The 23,904-nt window shown below is 42.0% G+C and overlaps 1 protein-coding gene across 2 annotated transcripts in view; it reads right to left on the bottom strand.

Moving 5' to 3' along the window:
- Positions 1 to 23,904, bottom strand: part of Galphao (G protein alpha o subunit) — a 285,136-nt gene that overhangs the window by 184,840 nt on the left and 76,392 nt on the right. For both annotated transcript variants that reach the window (XM_083138944.1, XM_083138943.1), the window contains exon 2: positions 16,708 to 16,750. In XM_083138944.1, the coding sequence (XP_082995070.1) occupies positions 16,708 to 16,750 (43 nt within the window). The remainder of the gene's footprint in view (positions 1 to 16,707; positions 16,751 to 23,904) is intronic.

Below are 23,904 nucleotides of genomic sequence, written 5' to 3'. Positions count from 1 at the left end.
CGCAGTACGCCATCGTTCCGGAAAGCATCAAGACGGTCATAAACCGAAATCTTCTTCCTTCAAGAGAGTGTGGGCCGTGCTTTTCTAATTATAAATCGCCCGCCTCGCCGAATTCGCACAGCCCATCCCAAATATCCTGGTACACGGTGCTAACGGCCAGGCGATAAGACGGTGCTGCAACCTTCCCAGCTTCTGCAGATCCTTAATGACGCCAACACACACCTCCCTCGTCCCTTTCTGCGAAAAGTGAACGGAAAAAAAGGGGTCGCCTTATCTTTGGAACGAAAGCGAGCAGCGTGTAGATCTTGTCTACCCTGATGAAGCTCAACAGCAAGTGGGGGGGGGGGGGGAAGGCAAGATGTCAATTGAGTGAAGGTATGCATACAGAATGGCATATACAGTGGGTGCCACAAAATGTATACTTAAGAGACGTTTTCTATGCACTACTTTCCGAAGTTGGATTGAATTATGGTAGCAATGTGTAGCAGGGTTGTTGAAGGTCCAGGAACCCATAAATTCTAATTCTAATTCTATTGGATTCCGTTGCAGGACCGGAACCTTTTTTCTCGCACAATTTAAATTCGGTCCAAGTTGTGTATTGTTACATTGAAAAAAGGTTCCTGGACCGTATTTTAATTGTTCCTGAAAAACCGAATTTAAATTCATTCGGAAAAAAAAAAGCTTCCTGGACCGAACTTAAATTCATTCTGGAACAAATGTTCCTGGACCGAATTTAAATTCATTCTGGAAAAAATGTTCCTGGACCGAATTTAAACTCATTCTGGAAAAAATGTTCCTGGACCGAATTTAAACTCATTCTGGAAAAAATGTTCCTGGACCGAATTTAAATTCATTCTGGAAAAAATGTTCCTGGACCCAATTTAAATTCATTCTGGAAAAAATGTTCTTGGACCGAATTGAAATTCATTCTGGAAAAAATGTTCCTGGACCCAATTTAAACTCATTCTGGAAAAAATGTTCCTGGACCGAATTTAAATTCATTCTGGAACAAATGTTCCTGGACCCAATTTAAATTCATTCTGGAAAAAATGTTCCTGGACCCAATTTAAATTCATTCTGGAAAAAATGTTCCTGGACCGAATTTAAATTCATTCTGGAAAAAATGTTCCTGGACCCAATTTAAACTCATTCTGGAAAAAATGTTCCTGGACCGAATTTAAATTCATTCTGGAAAAAATGTTCCTGGACCGAATTTAAATTCATTCTGGAACAAATGTTCCTGGACCCAATTTAAATTCATTCTGGAAAAAATGTTCCTGGACCGAATTTAAATTCATTCTGGAAAAAATGTTCCTGGACCCAATTTAAATTCATTCTGGAAAAAATGTTCCTGGACCGAATTGAAATGATTTAAATATGACAAATACGCTGTCTAGAACTCATTTACGTTTGCTGATTTTCTCTCCCAGTCCGGGATTGAATTTATTTACAATTACAGACCGGCTTGACCGATTAAAAGTTGCCTGCTACAAATGTCCGCGAGTACGTTTTACATTGGAATGTCACACTGCGGTTGTAGAAAACTTAGCGCAGGGAATAAATCAAAACGCTGTTGTTCTCTCGTTTGCCAGGTTCAAAAACTCCCTTGTCGAAGAGTTACTGTACATAACGCAATGGACTATATGGCGTCACATTGAGGTCAAACAAACCCGTCAGATCCAGGAACCGCAGCCAATAGGAGCCGTCGATGAGGTAACGTGAGGCTGCTGTGTTCCCGGCAGATATTATTACAACAGGGAACGGCAGTGCTGCTACAACCAAGTGAAGGAACGCGCGCAAGAGCATGCTGCTATATGGAGAGTGGTAACGTTTGGTTTGAGTTGGTGTTTTAAGTCCATTATGCACAGTAAGGCTAATCGAGACTGCACCTACAGTTTAAAGTGGGATCGGAACCAGAATGTGTATCGAACCCGGGACCTCTTTATTACAAGGCGACGATACCACTGCACCATCGGGGTATTGAAGTTCCGTGACGTAATGTGTTCTATTCATCATGACTAGGGATAGGATTTTTATGACCTAAAAACTACCAAAATATGCAAAATAAAACATGCTCTTATGACATAAAATTTTACAAAATATGCACTATAATTTGAAAAATATGCTCATGCAACTGGACTGTTTCAAACTTCAATATCTAAATGCTGAAATATTTTCACATACGTACTATTTTTAGTTCACTGTATGTGCCCTGAGTTGCAATCCATATTGAATACATTCTCTAAATTTTCAAATAAAAGTGAAAAAGATTTTGGTACAGTCCAAAGAACTCATGGGTAAACATGGGAGTAAGAATGAACCCGCTTCGAAAATGACTGTATATTTCTTGAAACAGCAAAATATGCTGAATATGACCGAAAATCCATCAAAATCTGCTTTATCACGTAGAAATGGCCAAATATGCCAAAATATGCCCTTAAAAGGCACCTTAATTCAATTACTTTCTTCACAATATGAATTTCTATATATTTAGGGAACACATTAACCTCACCAAAAAAAAAAAAAATATGCTGTCATGACAATCCTAGTTCTAATCATGAGTATTACTGTATGGACAAAACTGACAAGTGGGGTGTAAGGGGGTGAACTTCTGGTATCACTTCCCGAGTGCACCCTAGTACTGCTTCTTGCAGGCCAACGAGGCACTGGCGTCTGAACTCACGGTCAAGATAATCCTTCGTGGAGTTGTATTGTCCTGTGGGATGAGTGCCCCTTATAGCCTGTTTTTAACCTATGTAGGGAGATTGTAGTTCTCAAGAGACAGTCATAGTTCATTCCACCATATTTTGTAAGCTTATGCCATATAAAAATTCTGGCTCCAATGAAATTTAAGAAATTCGAGCAGACTGTTGGAGAAAGCAATCGTTGCTGTAGGCTGTAAATATACGCCGAGAAAAACTTTCAACAAAATCTAAAAGGAATCTGGAAGTAACAAAGGAAGTTAAAGATAGAGATGGAAATTCAAGTTAAGAAGTTGAAAGCATACCTTGTGGGCGCAACCTACACGGGAGAAATGGGGCGACTCCTGGAACTGGCAGTGAAACCTTTTCGGGGGAGGAGGGGGAAAGGGGGGGGTAAAAATGAAAACATCCCGAAGCAGTATGAATGGAACGAAGCCCACACAGCACAAGAAAAAAAAAACAAGAAAAAAAACTGAAAGTCCTATAAATGCAACGCATCGCGGCTAATCGACATAGCTTGTAAATTTGGGATGGTATCAAGACGAAACGAGACTTGAGAATGTCTTGTTCTCGTCTCGATTTATAAATATCCTTCTCGTTCTCGCGTTTATAATAGGGATGGACAAATTCGGATAAAATTTTATCTGGATTTCAAATATCGGACATTCTTATATCCAGATAAGCAGATTATCCGAATATACGGATCCGAATTGTCTGGATATACAGAGATGTCCGTATATCAATATAATGCAAATGATCTTCATATGGGCGTCATTTGGCAAGAAAAATTAGCCTTCTTATTACTTCTATAAAAGGCAATTACGTTAATTTTTCTTCGTGGTAATTAGAAATTAAACTTTGTTATCTTCCTACATATGGTCTATCTTCTCGATTTCAAATAAAAATCTAAATTCTGTAAAAAAAGATCAAGATATTAACTCATTTCTATCACAGTAAAACGTTCAGAAACAATAAAAAAAAATGATAGAAAAATACTCTTAAGTCCAGAGCCATCTATTGTTCACCACAGCAAACCATTCAAAAATAAAACTTTTTAAAAATTTATGTCAGCCTGTGTATTGATTCTGGAAAGAAAAAATATCAATAAAGAATGGCGAAAAAATTATCATCACGACTACTAAAAAACAAGATGGCAGAAGTCTATAATTGAAAAATTGTAAGTAATTTCTTATTTCTTTATCCCAGGTTGCGTTTGTGTTTTACCGAAGCAATGAGACGTAATATTCATATATTATGCCTAGAGTGCTTAAAAAACGTCATATCCGATTGTGTGCTTTATCGGAACAGGTTTATCGTTTATTTGTTTGACGGGCTATCGACATTCTTTTATTAGTCATTTTCATATTTCACTGTTCTATCGGGTGCATCCGAAGCGGATATCGGATAACTTGAAGCCCAGATATCCGTTATCTTGATTTTGTGGCCATCGCTAGTCTATACAGCGCGTTACAGCACAGTGTATACAAACCATTACGGCAAATACCTTTTCTTGACAGCGTTATTGTTTGACGCCTCGTTTCGACGCTACAAACCCTCAAAAAACTGATTTTTTTAATCCTGAACCTTATGCAGCCACGTAGCACAGGCCCCCAATTTCCACTAATGGGTACACTTTGCAATTACAGTAGAACATTGATAACTCGAACTTGAGGGGGAAAATAAAAAAAATCGAGGTATCAAGGATTTCGACTTACCAAGGTTCGAGTTATTGAGGGCCAAAATCGCCGACTTCGAGTTATAGAGGTCTAACGCACTAAGCACATTAACAATGATGGTTACATACACGGCAGGGTGGGGGAGTTCAAGTCCCGACACGATTGTTGATCACCTGACATTGTACGTACGCAACCTACACTTCGACTTATTGAGGTCCGTGCGACTAAAACTTCGAGTTATAGAGGTGATTAGAATTTAACTTCGACTCAGAGGTTTTTCATAGTCTACCTCGGCATCCCATAAACTGTTAAAAAATTCATCTTATCAAGGTTTTACTCGAGTTGTTGAGGTAAAATTAATATTGAGTGTTATGGACAATTCAAGGGGATTACAAAAAATTCCACTTATCAAGGAATTCGAGATGTTGAGGTTCGAGTTATCAAAGTTCCACTGTACTATAAACAAAATATGCCTAGTTTAAGTCAGGTATACGTTTGGCATGCCTGAGTGTCTCTCATAGTAAAATAACTCTCTTTAGACCTAGCCAGAGCATTGGACTCCATACTCTGTCCCAGTGTGTGCAGCACGTGAACGAAGAAAAAACCTCTGTCCAAGTAGAGACTCGAGCAAGCTCGACCAATGAACACGTGAGAGGAGAAGTGTAGGGGAAAACGTGGATACAGCTATCAGTTTGCAGCAGCGCGCACTGCTTTCCTCCGCCAACTAGCTCTCTTCCCTTCTCTACAGTTATGCGCGGCGCTGTACAACATATATCTTGGTACAGACTAAGTCTCGGTTTCGCCTAGATTTTACAGAGGTCTATCTCCTTATTGCCCTCGTCTCGACAAGTCTAGTCTCACTGTTGTCTCGATTTTAACAAGCCTGTCTCGGTCTCGTTATCAACCCTCCTTAAAATCGAAGATGAGCTCGAGTGCAGCTTGCCCCCTGAATTAAACAAAAACATATCTGTCAAGGAAGGTACAGTTTTTCATCCCTTCCACTAGATTTTAAGCAAAAAATGTTTCCGTGAAACAAATATTCGCGCCTTGCTTGCAAAGCCTATGAAAATTATCATAAATAGATTCTTCAAACTAAGGTTTGTTTCAGAAATGGAAGTAGGATACTTCAGAACTTAAGATAGACAAACAATAAATGACACAATTAGAACAAAATTAGAATTAATTTAGTTTTCCTATGGTATAATAGGCTACTGTATCATAATGAAACTAAATTAAGTGCAAACACCAAACATAAAATCCCACTTCCACTATAAAAAGTAATAGGTTTGAAACACTGTTATTTAAAAGCCATAAAACTAATGTTTGTGTTAATAATTTCCAAATTCTACGCAGTTTTATTCCCCCCTTAATTTCAATAATAAGTAATACTTTCAATAAAAATAAATTAACCTTGTTTGTCCACTTTCACATCAACTGAGTATATTTTCGTAACATCTCTGGCTGTTCTGCATTACCAGCTTGAAAGCGAGCTTAAACTCCCGAAGCCACCAATCAGCAAGCGATCCGATGACGTCATCTCAGCCCGGCACCTATTGCTAACCTTCTTGCTCACGGTATGCACTGATGAAGGGCTCGCTGACTAGTCTCGCTCAGTCAACTGGACCAGAGATAAGCGCCATCGTCTATTCTTTTTGGAAGAATACGTGTTTAAGATTGTATGTAATTTTGCTTTCCGCTCCTCATTTGTTTTCTTTTTACTTCCGCTTGGAACTTCTTGTGAGCGAACGGAATTATGGGATCGTGATATTCATAGCACAGCGACATGGTGCATGTCGGCTCGCGGCAGCGGGAAGGACATTTTCAGTTAGCCTGTCAGATGTGGGCTTTTGTATTCATCATTGTGTGTGCAAACGTATTTAATTATTGCATAATGTCAAGTGAATTAAAGGACCTGTATGATATCCAAATTTGTTGCTGTGTCCGTTGTTCCAGCTCTATGGTAAGGCCTTCAATATGGCGTCAGCCCCAGAGGTATTAGTTGCTTTTCATGGTACTACCTGGAAGGATTCTACAAACAATACGAGGAAGCAAGAGTGCGAGTGGTGCCTCTCAGCGGATTATTACAACACTTCTTGGGAGTGGCGATTCTCAGCGGGAGGTCGTGCACCGGTTTTACCTCTTTCCAGATCTGCTTATATACACTTATCTGTGGCTGGACTAATAAACCTGCAACCAGTGTAGTTCGCTTCATGAAATCTGAAACAAGCTTCTTAAAGTTGCTCTCAATGAAATTTCTTTAGGTTAATCGCAGACAATTCGCTTTAGTAGCCACAGTGTTACTGTAGAAAGCAACGCCATTCGTTCGTAGATCTCGTTGTGGCAAAACAGTTGAAGAGTCGTGTCGTGTAACGTCACTTTACTGTCGCCTGCTGGGGTATAATGGCTTTCTGTAATCCTTGCGTCGTGCACTACAGCATGCTTCTTACTTTTACGACGCTATATAGCAAGAGGCGAACCTTGCGGAAGTCAAACAAACGCAACATTCGCTTCAAACGGTGTGAAATTATGTTTACTGAGTAACAAAGTGTGATACGAAAAGTGCATACAGAGTGCTTGTTTAAAATTTTCATGATTTACGCATGCTGTTTAAATATGCAGCACAATTAGACGTAGCTTGCTTGCTTGCAATTGCCACCAAGTCTAGTTGACACGAGTGCCTCTCGTCCCGTAATCTTGAGATCTCTGTCCGATTCAATACTACGGATCAGTGTAGAATTGTGATACTTTTCAGAAACTGAGTTGTAGTTACTTCACTGCTGTTAATCATTTGAGAAAGAAACTCACTAACAGTTACTTTATTCTAAGTAACATAAAACTCTTAAAACAAGTTTTACGCATGAATTGTAATCGAAATAATTCGATTGTTATTGATAACATCAAAATATTTAATACTCCCTGTCCCAAAATGATAATCGGGATTTCAAGTAGTGGGTATATTGCAACAGACGAAGGTGAATGTTCATATATCGTGCGTGTACTGTGAGAACGGTTGTGCAAGTTTGCTACACTGCCATTTGTTTCCCATCAGTCACAGCGGCAGGCGTATTGCAAGATGGCGACTCCCGTGCAGAAGTCCTTTTGTGTCATTGAATTTGTAAGATGTTATTTTTTCAACGGCGATTTGGAAGTGATCCTCAGTCCGATGGTTAACAAGTCTCAAACAACTGGATGTGTCTGCAAAGGGAAGATTCCTGGACGTCGAAGTGTGTCGAACGAGAAGAATATTGGACTACCGAACGGATGTGTGGACTTGATAAGGTTGTCAGAGGGAAACTGATCTTTCGCCTTTCTTTGAAGTAAAGTGGCGTTCCAATCAGGACTTGAACTATACCTTTCTAACTGTGGCGTTCCAATGAGGACTTGAACCATACCTTTTTTAACTTCTCACCCAATCGCCCATATTTATCGTCGCATCACGAGAAATAGGATTAAAAAGAAAACCCAAAACACACAGAAGAACAATATGGAAAGTGATTGTATGAGTTGCGTGCTTTTCCTTACCAGATTATTCTATTCCCTGCGAGGCGATGACAAATGCGTTCCCCAGCCCCCAACAACAAACCAAGGTGCGGGGGAAGGGAGGACCTGTATAAACAGGTGTCAGTTGCTAATTCCACACTTGCCATGCGACCGTAGGAAGTGCAGACGATCGATTCACGCTGACAGACCTTCCACTGCCGTCAGCCGAAGGTGTGGAGGGCTGGGATTGCGTTCGTCTCTGTCACAGCAAGATTGATTTCTCGCCTGCGAAGATTTTTCTAGTTATTTCTAGCGTCATGTGTACGTGGAATTTCTACCACGTTGCCTTATTTACGTTGTGTGTGCATCTACCACCACATCTGCAGTGAATGGTAATGGTAATCTCTCTCTCTCGTGTGCGTGTGCATAGTTATTCACTCATCTCTATCCCATCCCTCGCACTGTTTTGTATCCCTCTCACTCCATGTTGTGCCTCCTCTTCTCCCTCCCTCCCCCTGTTGTGCCGCCTCTTCTCCCTCCCTCACTCCTTCGTGTGCCTCCATATTTCCCTCCCTCATACCCTGTTGTGCCTCCTCTTCTCCCTCCCTCACACCCTGTTGTGCCTCCATCTTCTGCCTCCCTCACACCCTGTTGTGCCTCCTCTTCTCCCTCCCTCACTCCATGTTGTGCCGCCTCTTCTCCCTCCCTCACTCCTTCGTGTGCCTCCATATTTCCCTCCCTCATACCCTGTTGTGCCTCCTCTTCTCCCTCCCTCACTCCTTTTTGTGCCTCCTCTTCTCCCTCCCTCTCCTTTTTGTGCCTCCTCTTCTCCCTCCCTCACACCCTGTTGTGCCTCCTCTTCTCCCTCCCTCACACCCTGTTGTGCCTCCTCTTCTCCCTCCCTCACACCCTGTTGTGCCTCCTCTTCTCCCTCCCTCACACCCTGTTGTGCCGCCTCTTCTCCCTCCCTCACTCCTTCGTGTGCCTCCATATTTCCCTCCCTCATACCCTGTTGTGCCTCCTCTTCTCCCTCCCTCACTCCTTTTTGTGCCTCCTCTTCTCCCTCCCTCACACCCTGTTGTGCCTCCTCTTCACCCTCCCTCACACCCTGTTGTGCCTCCTCTTCACCCTCCCTCACACCCTGTTGTGCCTCCTCTTCTCCATCCCTCACACCCTGTTGTGCCTCCATCTTCTGCCTCCCTCTTCTGCCCCCCTCACACCCTGTTGTGCTTCCTCTTCTCCCTCCCTCACTCCTTGTTGTGCCTCCTCTTCTCTCTCCCTCACTCTTTGTTGTGCCTCCTCTTCTCCCTCCCTCACACCCTGTTGTGCCGCCTCTTCTCCCTCCCTCACACCCTGTTGTGCCTCCATCTTCTGCCTCCCTCACACCCTGTTGTGCCTCCATCTTCTGCCTCCCTCACACCCTGTTGTGCCGCCTCTTCTCCCTCACTCACTCCTTTTTGTGCCTCCTCTTCTCAATCCCTCACTCCTTTTTGTGCCTCCTCTTCTCCCTCCCTCACTCCTTTTTGTGCCTCCTCTTCTTCCTCTCTCACTCCATGTTGTGCCTCCTCTTCTCCCTCCCTCCCCCTGTTGTGCCGCCTCTTCTCCCTCCCTCACTCCTTCGTGTGCCTCCTCTTCTCCCTCCCTCACACCCTGTTGTGCCTCCATCTTCTGCCTCCCTCACACCCTGTTGTGCCTCCATCTTCTGCCTCCCTCACACCCTGTTGTGCCGCCTCTTCTACCTCCCTCACACCCTGTTGTGCTTCGTCTTCTCCCTCCCTCACTCCTTGTTGTGCCTCCTCTTCTCCCTCCCTCACTCCTTGTTGTGCCTCCTCTTCTCACTCCTTGTTGTGCCTCCTCTTCTCACTCCTTGTTGTGCCTCCTCTTCTCACTCCTTGTTGTGCTTCCTCTTCTCACTCCTTGTTGTGCCTCCTCTTCTCACTCCTTGTTGTGCCTCCTCTTCTCACTCCTTGTTGTGCCTCCTCTTCTCACTCCTTGTTGTGCCTCCTCTTCTCCCTCCTTCACTCCTTTCTGTGCCTCTTCTTCTCCCTCCCTCACTCGTTGTGCCTCCTCTTCTCCCTCCCTCACACCCTGTTGTGCCTCCTCTTCTCCCTCCCTCACTCCTTGTTGTGCCTCCTCTTCTCCCTCCCTCACACCCTGTTGTGCCTCTTCTCCCTCCCTCACACCCTGTTGTGCCTCTTCTCCCTCCCTCACACCCTGTTGTGCCTCTTCTCCCTCCCCGTTGTGCATCTTTCCCCTTTCTCACTTCCTACCTTCCACTCTCCACACTCGCGCACACAGAGACAGACAACCTAACAAGAATCTGAATAACGTATCCTCAATGTCTGAGATCACTAGAAATGAACCAACCGCACATCCACGGAGACACAGGCTATCATTGTTATCACTAGGGGTTTTGTGTGGTTCATGAAAGCACCACCAACCTTCGTGCTAAGCCTCTGTTCCTTATCGAGGAGTGGGCGTTACGTCGTGTGACGTGTCTCCTCGTCCGTTGAACCCGGCTGGAACAGTCGATAATACCCCAAAACGTTTCCTCTGCCTCCAGAAGCAAGTCCTGCCCTGCTCCTCTGCAGCCCGAAATTCTGTTTAATTTTGCTCTTGGTCATCGCGCTGCATGCAAAATAACTCCTCCACTCTCCCAGAGAGAAATTCGCTGCCCGATTGCCAGCAAATGTGTCCAACATGGCGGACTTTCGCTCAGACCGACTCTGATCGATAACTGGTTGCAGGAGCGAGCATGGTTAATCAGTGGGACCAACTTGTTCGACAAGAAAGGTACAACAGGCTCGCTATGTTCGTAGCTATTGTACGTTCAGACACGCACAAGCAGAAGCCAATGCGGTGGAGGCAGGGAGAGTAATAAAATATGAAACCGATCGGGTCGGGATGAGATGAACTATCCATCTCCCTTCGGCGGAATCCTCAGTCTGTGGTTCTGGTAACGCCACTGTTGCTAACTGGGCTCTTTTGCTCTCTAACCTAGTTCCTAAATCACAATGTTCCAAAGGCTTATTTTAAGTCTTGTGGGAGATGAATCTAGCTACACACAGAATCTCTTCCAATTGTATACGCGTCAAAGCACACGCCCGAACATGAGGAATATGAACAGTATAAATATCCATCCATTCCTTAGGTTCAGTGATTCGTTTAAGAGGGGTTATCACCCAAAACTACGGTAACCGTCATTCATTAACTGTAAAGTTCTAATTTTGTTCATATGCACTGCTTCAAGAAAAGAACCTAGGTACCGAAAAGCTCTAAATCTTTCTCTCTCTGCCTGTCAGTGTACCTGCCTCTCGGTCAGCCTCCCTCTGTCAGTGTACCTGCCTCTCGGTCAGCCTCCCTCTGTCAGTGTACCTGCCTCTCGGTCAGCCTCCCTCTGTCAGTGTACCTGCCTCTCCGTCAGCCTCCCACTTGTCAGTGTACCTGCCTCTCAGTCAGCCTCCCACTTGTCAGTGTACCTGCCTCTCAGTCAGCCTCCCACTTGTCAGTGTACCTGCCTCTCAGTCAGCCTCTCTCCTCTCCCCCACTCTCTCTTTATTGCTTTTTTATTTTAATTTCCTCTGCTTGCCCAATACGAAGATACTTGTGGGTCCTAATTGTGACCATTTTGAAATGGAGGAAGTGTCCGATCTGAAAGAGTTGTTTACAGACAACATGAGTCTCTACTATAGTCTGACCTCATCTTTCCCACAATCTTGTCCAGATTTGTAGAGGAGTTTAGGGAGAATTCACACCGAAGAAAGACGCGACATGCAACACGAAACACGAGTCGCTTGGAAGCCAACACTAAGTAATCAATGCAACCTTTCGAACCGAAGAGACACGGCAAGATGCACGTGTCGCGTGTCGCTTACGTGCCTCTCGGACTGTGACGTTTTCTCAATACCGTGCATCGTGTTGCTTCAGTTTGTTGTTCGCGCATGCGCAGCGAATGCTTCATTCCAACGAGCTGTATTTAGACTCTAGAAGAGAGCCCAACCTGCATTATGTTTGATCCTCTAATTTGTTGATATAATAAAGTATCGATATGTACAATGTTTTAACAATGTTTTAAGATTTAAACACAACGTTCATTCGCCTTATCAAGTTTTTTAATGCAGTTATCTATCGGCTGTAATTTGCCTTCAACGTCGTGAAAAGAGGACGTGTTTTGGCCATTTATCTGACTGCTTTAATTTGAAAATGTCAGCTTATGGAGACGCTTTAGTCCAAAATATATTAGTCAACATGGTAAAGTACTCTAGTGCATTGTTTTTCAACCGCCGGGCCGCGACCCGATACCGTGCCCTCGTATCAACTATACTAAGCACCGAAATGTTCTGCTGAAACTGGTTGACAACTATCATAATCCCAATGTCATACTTTAGTTGTGAGTTTTCGTTTTTTAAGTACATCTTATGCAGAAATAGACTAATCAGAACTGGATCTGCCCGGTGCCTTCCCGGTTATCGAACTCGGGATCACTTAATTACAAGGAGACGACGTTACCACTTTGTGTTCCATATTTTTGTATTTGTCAACAATCCTACACACGTAATCAAACTATTATTACTCTTATGATTATGCTAGAATTTATTTATCAATATTTAATTTCATAGGTACATGTTAATTCATGCATAAAATCTTCAATACTGTAAAGATTTACGAGGAAAATTCTTCTGCTAAGGGCATTGACTTAAAAAAAAATACCGTGACATGGTTTCACGAAGGTTGAGAACCATTTCTCTAGTGTTTAGGTATTCCCTTTATTCAGGCTGAAAAGTGTAACGTATACAGTTTGAGGTCAGTGCATATTATTTCTCAGTTTTCTCGTGCACAACATGCCTCTCCCAAGTTTCAATAACTTGCACAAATTTTACAACGCAATTTACATGTCGCAATGTCTCTTGTTACGTTATTTTCGGGTGACTAATAAACTGATTAATGCAATTATATCGGTACCATCATGCAAACTGAGCAAAGAAACCAGTGTCGCTTGCCGCGTGCATCTTGTCTCTTCGGTGTGAAACACTTGTGTCGCATGTTGCATGTCGCGTGTTTCTTCGGTGTGAATTCTCCCTTATACCACCACGTGTCCCTTATAGTGGAAATTCTTCTAAAGACACCCACGAAGAAAGGGCAGTTTTGGTCTGCAGAGAATTCACTTCCGTTAAGTATAAAATAGGAATCGTAGCTTTCCTGGCGACGTGATTCGAACAGATATTCTCGGGCTACCAACCAGGTTAAATCGGCGTTAGCTTCCAACGTTTCGAGTGCATACGTTGCTCTCACCTTAGGGAAGTAGTTCATAAGGAAACACAGACAGCGAGGGGATGGCACGTTGAAACACACAAACGTAGCAACGCCGTACACCTATCCCCGAGCTGTGTTCCACTGTCCCATCTGTTGGGTTTTGAAGTTTTATTTTTAGATTTTGTTGTTAAGTCCACTTTATGCACAGAAGGCTAATCAGGAGAGCACCTACAGTTTGATTGATTGATTGGGTTTATTTTACTTCGCTTGTTGTGCCACTTTTGGCTAATTTGGGAAGATGAGGATGATATGATGAAATTGATGAATGGACATTCACAAACATCCATGCCCAGGCCGGGATTCGAACCCAGGACCCTTGGCGTCGAAGCGCGATGCGCTAACCACTTCGCCACGGGGAGCTGGCGCACCTACAGTTTATAGTGAGATCCGCAACTATGTGCCCCTTATTAAGGTGACGACGTTACCACTACGCTATCGGGGAGGGTGCTCATCTGTTGGGAACAGGGAAGGTACTTTTGACAGTTTCAAGTATTTCCAGGAACTCTCTTAAGTTTTAACCAGACTGCCTACCTCGCGTAATTTCTGTGATAATTGCACTGATACGGCAGAGCCAGTTTTACATCTGATTTAAAAGTCTTAAAAACCACGGACCAAAGAGATTCCACTTCAAACGACGGTCGTAAAGGAAATAAATTGAAGGATATTCCTTTCCTTTTCCCGCAAGATTCTTTATACTCATTATTCTTCCTTCCGTGTGACATCAGAGGGCGCTCTAATCTCCGGATGACGTAAGACGATAGTCTGTGTGACGTTTGACTCATTGGCTACAAAGACGTACGATTCATTCCGGTGACACGTTCCTCCGCAGCGCTTCATAGATGGAGTTATGTATTGTTATTGTACGATTATTTATTTGTTATTTAGCGTCGCGTTTATGCAACCTTTGGCTAATCGCAACGATGTGTGATTAGATTAAATTGATGAAAGGACACGATTTCCAGACCGAGACCCGAATCCGGGAATTTTAGTGGCGAGATCTAACGCGCTCGGCCACAGTGGTTAGTACGTATCCCATTTAAACAGAGATCCAGTCCCGATTAGCCTATCCGAGCATAAAGTGGGCTTAAAATGACTTTAAACTTCCTTGGAATGCAAAGAGTGACCGCGGGAAGATACATGTAACGGTAGTCTCCGGTACCATTTAAATGGCACATTTTCCTCATTGACTTCAAAACGTCATTCTTGCTATGAGCGATTGTGTGCCAAAACTGGAGGGAGCAAGAACTCTTTACTTTTTTATTGGAACAGAAAGCTTAACATAAGAGGCCATAATACGGGACCAAAAGTGGCAAAAATTGGAGGCAGCCAATGGCCGCCACTGGCTATGAGTGTTGCTACGAGTTAACGAAATCTTTTGGTACTTTGAGCCACGCATTTTGCTCCTCCCTACCACCACCACAAGTATGGTGCAGATGTTTTCGTTCTTCTGTGCTGCACATACGCAAACAATGAATCAGGTTATTGACAGCCACCAAGGTTTCTGTAGCGTGACGCATCATTAGGAGTTGGATCATACCGGAGTTGGCAACACTGACTGTGCGTCGTCACAGCTACGGACAGATTGGCTTTACGTGCACACGCACGCACGCACGCATGCTAACAGACACAGGGAGTTACACATACATGCTTTTTTTAAAGCATGCATGTTCGTGCGCCCCTATCAGCAAGAATGGACTCTTCCCTTTTCCAAGCCAGGGGGGTGAGTTCAGAGCAATTGATGAAGGGGGAAATGGGAGATGCCTGGTGGAACAGAATGGGAAGTCGAAGCAGCGTTCTAAACGTTGATCGGTAAATCACCGAAATGGACGCTAACGTGCTGTCAAAATCCCAACTGTTAATTGAGTTTAATCAACACTTTTATTATTTTGCAGGTCAAGGTGTGTCCGGTACGATATTTGCTACTGTGACAAACTCATTTGGTTTATCTTACTCCGCTTTTCTTGCCACTTTCGAACATAGGGGTGAGTAATATGATGAAATTGATGGTAACACTCCCAAAGAACACTCATGCCCAGGCCGGGATTCGAACCTGGGACCCTTCATGTTGTAGCGCGCTGTGCTAACCATTCTTTTTTTTTTTAAGGAAATACCCCCTACACGGAGGTATCCCCCATCATTCACTCTTTTTCTCACTTTTACACTTTTCAATTCTTACATATTTCTTTGTTTCTTATCAACTGGACGAACACAAATACCCATGCCTTACCCGGGACTCGAACCCAGAACCCCTGGCGTTGTAGCGCGCTCTGCTAACCACTTCGCCACGAAGGTCGACTTCCATTCCGCCACTGAGGTCAACTAAAGATATTAAGTGAAAAGGGCATTTAAAATTTTATAACTGATGATTTTTTTAAAAAAAATCTTCAAAGTAGCACCCCATTTGGTGGAGCTATCTAAAACAAAACCAATTGTCAATAAGAATGGAGTTAATGTACACAAAACCGTACGAGTTGTCATTATCTTGCCCATATACAGGTCGTAACTTTCCAGCTTATAAGTAGAGGCATGCAAATTTCGTTTTTTGACGAAAACACGAAATATGAAATAACATGCTGTAATGTTTATTTTTCATGTTTCTGAAAGGTGTGAAGCGCATTTTTCTACCCTGTTTTGTCACGAAATAATGCGGAATGAACTGCAAAATGCGAAATATACTCTTAAACACGAAATTTACCGTTTATATACCGACACGACACTATCTGAAGTCTGAATTATCCTGTGAGTTATGCAATTCACGGAAAATTGATTAATTCTGCTGTAAAAATTTGAGAAGCAAAAATGGACTCCTTCAAACAGGAATAAACTTAATATTCTAGTAATGTTTTAATGTGCTATTAGAAGGGATACGTATATTTTTGTAATAGTGCAGTTTTTAAATTAAATTTGGGATTATATTCACATTTTTTAAAACCAAAATGTCATTTTATATAGCACTTTTGATGTGATTATTCACCGCTATAACACCGAAATTTTATTTTATTTACCGCTTTTGAACCCGAAATCGACTCCGTTTTTGTACCGAAATTTTGCTTTTTTTATTTACCAAAAATATGTGCCTCTACTTATAAGATATCCACAAACAGAAAGGGGTGTCAAACATAAATATAGCAGCTACTTTAAGTGCCATGGACTTTACATTTGAACTATATTCATACTCCACAAGATTTCAGATTACAATGACTTCACTCTTACACCCGACAGACATTAAACTTAAGACCGAAATTCTATGCAAGATGAGTTCCAAAGTGTAATATTATCGTTTGACCCATTACAACTTGAAAGATACAATTGGATATAGAAACCTGGTAATGAAAAACTAAAACATCTTCATTCCACTTGGTTAACAAACTGACTACTTTATCGATCAGAATATCGAATTGTGTGCATTTAGAAGGATGATTGTGGGGATATTAGGAGTTATGTACAGAGCAATTACCTCAGACGTTCTTTAAAAGCAAAATAATAAGGAGAATGTTGTTTCGATCTGTGTAATAAAGGAAGAAAGTATTACTTACTTCATTTGTTTCACTATTGTACTTTTTCCTGACTCCCCAGCACCTGAAAATACAAAGAGAAAGAAATAATTACATATAATATACATTTGCATTAGGCAATAACACAATATTACATAGATACAATGGCATAAGCTGAAAAGTTGGAAGTTTTTACACTGATATAAACACGAACCAGATCCCCATTCATTATAAGGCTACACCGTTAGCCACAACGCTCTCGGGGAGGCCTGGCTTGATAATATCAATGTAACTGAATGCATCTCCGAGCATTAACCTTCTGACATTTCGTACAAATTCATTTTAAAACAGCCAAAAGATGGCGGTTGTAAAGCCAGCACGATTTGATTTGTCTCTTAAAATAGAGTTAAACTGTGAAACGAAATGCATGCCCCTCAAATGTCAACAAAGTTTCTGGCAAAACGTACGAGATAGTTTTGGTATGCTTCTATTTTAAATACAAGTATGAAGGAAACAACTGGTGACATCGTCTAAACTTTACATATTCAGAGGTTAGAAATACCCCAACCTGTGCTCCTTGCATCGTGAGGAAAACTATTACTAGTTTCTAGCGCAAATGGTAATGGCGATATGAAGCTTTCGTGGCCTTATTAATGTCTGAAATATTAGGAGGTTACTCACGTTATACGACATCCTAAAAATCAGGAGAACAGTTCGAGATCCAGACATGACATTGTGTGCGGTTCTATTATAACTCACCGTCATTAACGTAAACGATTGAAAAGCACCGTCTCGTTCATATCCAACCTGTCACTGTACAGTGGGATCCATGAGTATTCCCATGCAAATTGTCCATGACTATTTTCATGATTTTTTCTCTTGCATCCTGTGTGTTTTAAGCGATGGATTTTTATGTATGTTGGTTCAGAAGTTGCCAACAGCTTGCTTTGAGTTTTCTTTTAATTCTTGAAGCTCTTATTGGGTCAAATAAAGTGCATGAACATGGTGATGGACAATTTGCACGGTAATACTCATGAACAGAGGCGTCTCGTGAACGCATGCGGTGCATGATGCGCATGCGGCAATTGTGGGGGAAAGGACAGTTTGCTCTGCTACGACATTCATGAGCGTTTCTACATTCTAATGTCTTCATATAGGAGAAGTATTTATTTTACACGAGCGCGCTGAACTAATCTTATATTACATTTCTTGGATCTGAAGTGACGCATGCGTCAATTGTGGGAAAAGAATTATTACTTTCTTTCACTTCAGATCCAAGAAATGTAATAAAGCTTAGTTCAGCGCTCTGGTGTAAAATAAATACTTCTATATGAAGACATTAGAATGTAGAAACGCTCATGAATGTCGTCGCAGAGCAAGCTGTCCTTTTTTCCACAAGTGACGCATGCGCAGCATGCGTTCACGAGACGCCTCTGCAACTTCACAAAGTATAGAGGTTATTGAGAGAAATTACTCTCCTTGATATTTTCTGTTTGGCGTCTTGTTTCGACGCTACGCTACGAATTTCCATAACAATTTCGATTGTTTTAACTTACCGTAACTCTGATTACCAGTAGCGGCGATTGGGTGCTAAAACTCAGGGGGAGGGGCCACAGACAGTTACTTTTTCTTGGTAGACAAGGCTTAGCATTACGAAGCCGCATCTACCTCATTGCCTCCTTCATACAAAGTAGTTGCAAGAATATTTATTTTCTTCTATTTCTTATGTTTCTCAATTAGCTTTATAAATTTATAATATTCCATATTATGTATACTTATAAACAAATAGCATAACTATATATTAATTCATGTAGGGCAAAAAGCTGTTTTTTATAGTTACTGAATCAATGTAAAGTAAATTGTAAGCTTAAGTGTAATCCTACTTTAATAATAATAATAATAATAATAATAATAATAGTGCGAGAGTTCAAAAAATGGGGAGCAACTGCTCCTCCCCACGCCCCCCCAATTGTTTTTAAGGAATTCTCTGACTTTTCAATGATTTTCAATGATTGATTTTCCTAATTCTTCTAAGTTTCTTAGGTTAGTGTGAACTCCATAATTAGACAACTCACACTTTCTAAATTCAAATACTTAGGAGAAATATTAAATTAATACGGCACTAAACGCAGACTTAAATCAGGTAGTGACAGAGCATCTGCTGATGACTGCGGAAGGTTATCTAGGGAGCTAAACTGTATGTACAGTCCCGATTAGCCTCTCTGAAGCTTAAAAAATGGGCTTCAAACAAACTTCTTGTGTAAATAAAGACTGAGAGACATTGTTTGCAGCTGCAGGTTTCAAAGTCTACATTGTGCGAAGGAAACGGCAGTGTGTATATACATTCACATACTCCAACAAAAAAGGAACGCAACATTCCTGCGCTGAATGCGCTGCGTTCACCAGGAGGGGAAGGAATGACGGAAATGACGCAATGGCGGAAGAAGACATCCTGATTTTCACGCGGGGAGAGAAACTCGTTCAGAGAATACAACGAACGTGCTCGCGTTTGGAAACTTCACATCGTGCAATGCTAGTTGACGGTAATACTAATACAGCAACACGCAGCATTGCACACAAGACATAAATTATCATCTCCAACATTGCCAGTGTTGCCAACTACACAAGTTAACAAGCATGGAGGAGGTTCTTCCACAGTGTTTCGTTACCAGCACAACGGGAGACTGTTTTTGAGGTAAAACAACATAAAAATTCCGTTGCAGAACTGTTTACCCGAAACAACAATTTCCATAGAGGAATTTCAGAATGCAAGGGGTGGTCTGGAAAGATTCTGGAATGTCAACCTCCATTTCAAATAGTGCTCCACGGCTAAGCCAACGAGGCTCTGGCGCTTGAATTCAAAGCAGAAAAATCCTCTGTTTTATAACCTGTTCATGTGTGTGTCCATTATTCATTTCATCTAATCAACATCCATTCTTATGGACACGATTAGCCAAAACTCATTTCATCTAATCAACATCCATTTTTATCGACACGATTAGCCAAAACGTGGCGACGTAACAACCACAACAGTGATTCGAAGAGTGCAATTTTCATTCATATATACGAGCGTTTATGTGCGATTTGCATAATGTGTCTATGTTTTTCTGTATAGATTACAAGTACGTTGAGCATTCTATATGCAGTATTTCAAATACACGCACTTTTCCCCATTTCCAAATTCAAATGCTTAATTCGTTCTCCTGGAAATGATAAGAACTTCAAGGAACACTATTACAGAAATTGAGGATTTCGAGGATAAATCATTTAAAAATATATTTGTCATTCGATGGATGTTCAAGCTAACCTAGTTTCACAGGCATAAAATGGAGAAAGATTACGATAAGTAACTCAAGGAGCGTTCCATCACTACTATATGGCACGCATGTGTCTGATTAATACATAGCGAGTTATTAAGAATGGAGAACTACTAACTAACTCCCTAGCCTTCTTAAACCCGAAGGTTTCTGGCTGCAGCAACGACAAACCTTCCATCTGTCCCTTTCCTGGACAAGATCAATCCAATCCTTTCTACCTTGACCGATTTCCTTCAGGTCCATCTCAACGTTATCCGAATAACAATAGTATAAGCATATTGTGATGGAAGTGACATTCATCTTTTGTCAGAGTTTTGGAACATGTAGGCTCGTTCTGCTGCTACTTTGATCTGTGGGTCCCTACGACAAAATTCACTACAAACAGAATTGTCTAATTTCGCCTTCTTTCATCAAGGCATCGAGGACTAGAGAGCGGGTATTATTTTAACGCGTCCAGTTGTAACAGATATAACAACTTCGGTATTATTTGGTAGATGGTGTTGACATTTTAATAAGGTTCTTTTTGTCACACTTTTATCTAACAGAAAAGGACCGCTTCATCTATGATCTACAAACTTTGAGTGAGCAATTTTAGATGATGTAAATTGTGGTTACTCATAAGAGGCAAAGTATTCCGAAAAAAGCAACAGATATTTGCAAAAAGCTGCGTAAATGTTATTTATGCGTGGCTACTTCATCTAAAATCCCTTAAAAGATTGAATTATAGTCCTCTTGATATTCAAAGATCCTGAAAACAACACAATGTAATTTCCATAACAGTGACGGCAAACAGTCCAGTTCGGTCTATATTTATTCGCCACTTCATGAAGCACTGCGCTGCCTGTCATGACATATATTAAGACTTCTTTGATTTTATGTAGCAAGTTCCAATCCTGATTTTTTTGTCGGGGGATTCTACAGTCTCTATTTTCGATATGTCCATAAATTGTTTTTGCTGTGACGAGAATAGCGAACAAATTACCATTTCCTCCACTTACGTGGCCATTCGGCGAAACGTAAAAATACGTAAAATGGGGTGACCCCCAAATGTAAATGAGGCTTTCAAAATATTCGCATACAAGGAAGTATGTATTAAGAGGAAAACAATAAGCTATGTGTGTAGTGCTGCCTCCTAGAGGAAGATGCCAATAAAAAAAATAATTAAAAAGGCTATGCAATAGTCTGTGCAAACAATGTGGAATGTGGTTTCATTAGCATGTAAAGTTTTACGTTGTTTGAGTTTGGAATAAATATAATTTATCTTGATAATGCATGTGTTTGCATCGAACAACAACATGGAGAAGTGCAAAGAATAATTTGAACCACCCAAAATAAGCAACTTCGTTATTAGCAAAAAGATTGAAAGTGGAGAAAGTTATTGGAAAAAGTTGGTTTGAATTTTCAGAGTACATGGTGGTCTGAATGTCCCGTTAACTTCAGTGCAACTAGGCTAATTAAATGTGTTCTCTGCCTTCAGACGGCTGACAGAACTAACTATAGTGTGAATGAATAGTAAGCAGCACGTGTATTAAACACATGAACGTTCATAGACCAGTACAACAATAAGGAAAATTCAATGTGACTTCACTGTAAAATTGAAGAAAGAGGCCCAACAGAGACAGACAATAATCTTACACAGGACATGCAGCCAAATTGGTGTGTGCTTCAATGTGAATAGAAAATACCTTGTTCCCACATACGAATGTCTGTAGTGTCAACTGATAATGTCGCATGGTGTCCTCTGTAGTTTTCTGTGAGGAAGCAGGGGCCGATTGATGTCATGACGGAGGCGTTACCAGATTTTCATTTGTGAGTGCTTTGCCTTGTCTAGGGGTCGAGGGGTGGGGCGAGGGATGTGCATATAACGCTTTTCACTTTGCCTCCATTATCGTCACCATTTCTTAAATTACCCGGTACACCCAACGGCAAAAGTAATAGTAGGCTAATTGTCCATCACCATTTTCATAAATCTGTTTTCAACAATGTGACGATCTTGAATTGAAATAAAAACGTCAACAGAATTCCATTACTTAACACAACACATGATGTACAGGATGGGTCAAAAGTCGCAATACACCTAAATAAAAGAAGCCACTGTGGGGATAGGTGTGAGTGAGTGTTGGATATGCGTGTTGGGGGTGGGGGAAAACTTTATGATGAGGTTGATCTTGACGGCCGCCATCTTGAAGTCCGCCATCTTGGATTCAACTTCATTTTTTTAAATGGGAAGGGGGTCGTGTGACACATAATTTTAGGCTAGAATTTTGTCAGGAATTAAATGGTGTTGTCCATTTTGACGTATATTTATTCGTGTAGGAGATACAAAGGTTTTCTGTTCGTTGCAGGTTGACAGGACAACATGAAACTAAGCGACGATGAACGGGTTGATTTCATCCTAATATCAGGGGAAAGATGTTCTCGCACCATTGCAGCCGATTTCAACGCTCGCCATCCAGACCGACATCGAATTTCCCACGCCACAGTTGCATCACTGCTGTCCCGGTTCACTGCCACAGGGAGTGTGAAAGATACGCCACGGTCTGGGAGGCCACGTTCATCAACAGATGAGGCGACAACCATCGCCGTGTTAAGTAGCTTCGCCCTCAGTCCCACAAGGAGTGTGCGTAGCATGTCTCATGTGACTGGTGTTGGCAGATGCTCCATACGCCAGATCTTGAAGACACATCATTTTCATCCATTCAAGCTGCAGTTATTACTGAAGACGATCCTGACCGCCGGCTTCAGTTTGCGGAATGGGCAACAGCACAGCTTGCAGATAACCCACAGTTCGCCCATAATGTGCTCTTTACGGACGAAGCTAACTTTTACGTTAACGGGGAGTTTAACAAGCAGAACCTGCGTTATTGGTCAGAGAGTAACCCACATTGGACTGATCCATCCAAGATGGTTGGACATACCAGTCATGATGTGGTGCGGGATCTGGGGAACACGGGTCATTGGTCCTGTGTTCATCCACAACAATTTGAATGCCGACAGCTACAAAGAGATGTTGGAGGAGCTGGTGTTCCCATTCGTAGCGACGGAGGATGGTGACTTCCCCTTATGGTTTCAGCACGACGGGGCACCACCTCACTACGGTCTGCATGTACGTGGATTACTCAACGAACAGTTTCCACAGCGCTGGATTGGCCGTCGAGGTCCAGTGGAGTGGCCTGCAAGATCCCCCGATCTCACTCCCCTGGACTTTTACCCATGGGGCCACCTCAAAGCCATGGTGTATGCGGTCAAAATCAATGATCTTCGCCACCTGGAACAGCGGATCATTGATGCATGTGCGGCTATTACACCAGATGTCCTGTTACGTCTGCATACGGAGTGGCAGAAGAGAATGGAAATGACTGTCCAGCATGAAGGAGGCCACATCAAACACATCATGTAAAGTGTGCCACTTTTCAAAACTTGAAAATAGAAACCTTTGTAACTCCTACACGAATAAAGATACGTCAAAATGGACAACACCATTTAATTCCTGACAAAATTCTAGCCTAAAATTATGTGTCACACGACCCCCTTCCCATTTAAAAAAATGAAGTTGAATCCAAGATGGCGGACTTAAGATGGCGGCCGTCAAGATCAACCTCATCATAAAGTTTTCCCCCACCCCAAACACGCATATCCAACACTCACTGACACCTATCCCCACAGTAGCTTCTTTTATTTAGGTGTATTGCGACTTTTGACCCACCCTGTAGAATGCAACTAGCAATGGACAGTTCCCTACTATTTTCTTTTCCGTTGGCTGTACAGTACGGTTTTGCGATAACGTAAATGTCCATTTAAGGACGAAGCATGTGGAAACAAGGCATTTTCAGTTCTCATTGAGGCTTGTACAGTCACGGACACTTCTGGCTTGTAACGGTTCCATTGAGAGTCAAATGCCATTGTTAGAACTCAAAATGTC

The sequence above is a fragment of the Lepisma saccharinum genome, chromosome 17 (genome assembly GCF_977018435.1).
Source record: "Lepisma saccharinum chromosome 17, izLepSacc3.1, whole genome shotgun sequence".
NCBI lineage: Eukaryota > Metazoa > Arthropoda > Insecta > Zygentoma > Lepismatidae > Lepisma > Lepisma saccharinum.
Note: the sequence above shows the minus strand (reverse complement) of the source record. Positions and strands in the feature narration are given on the sequence as shown.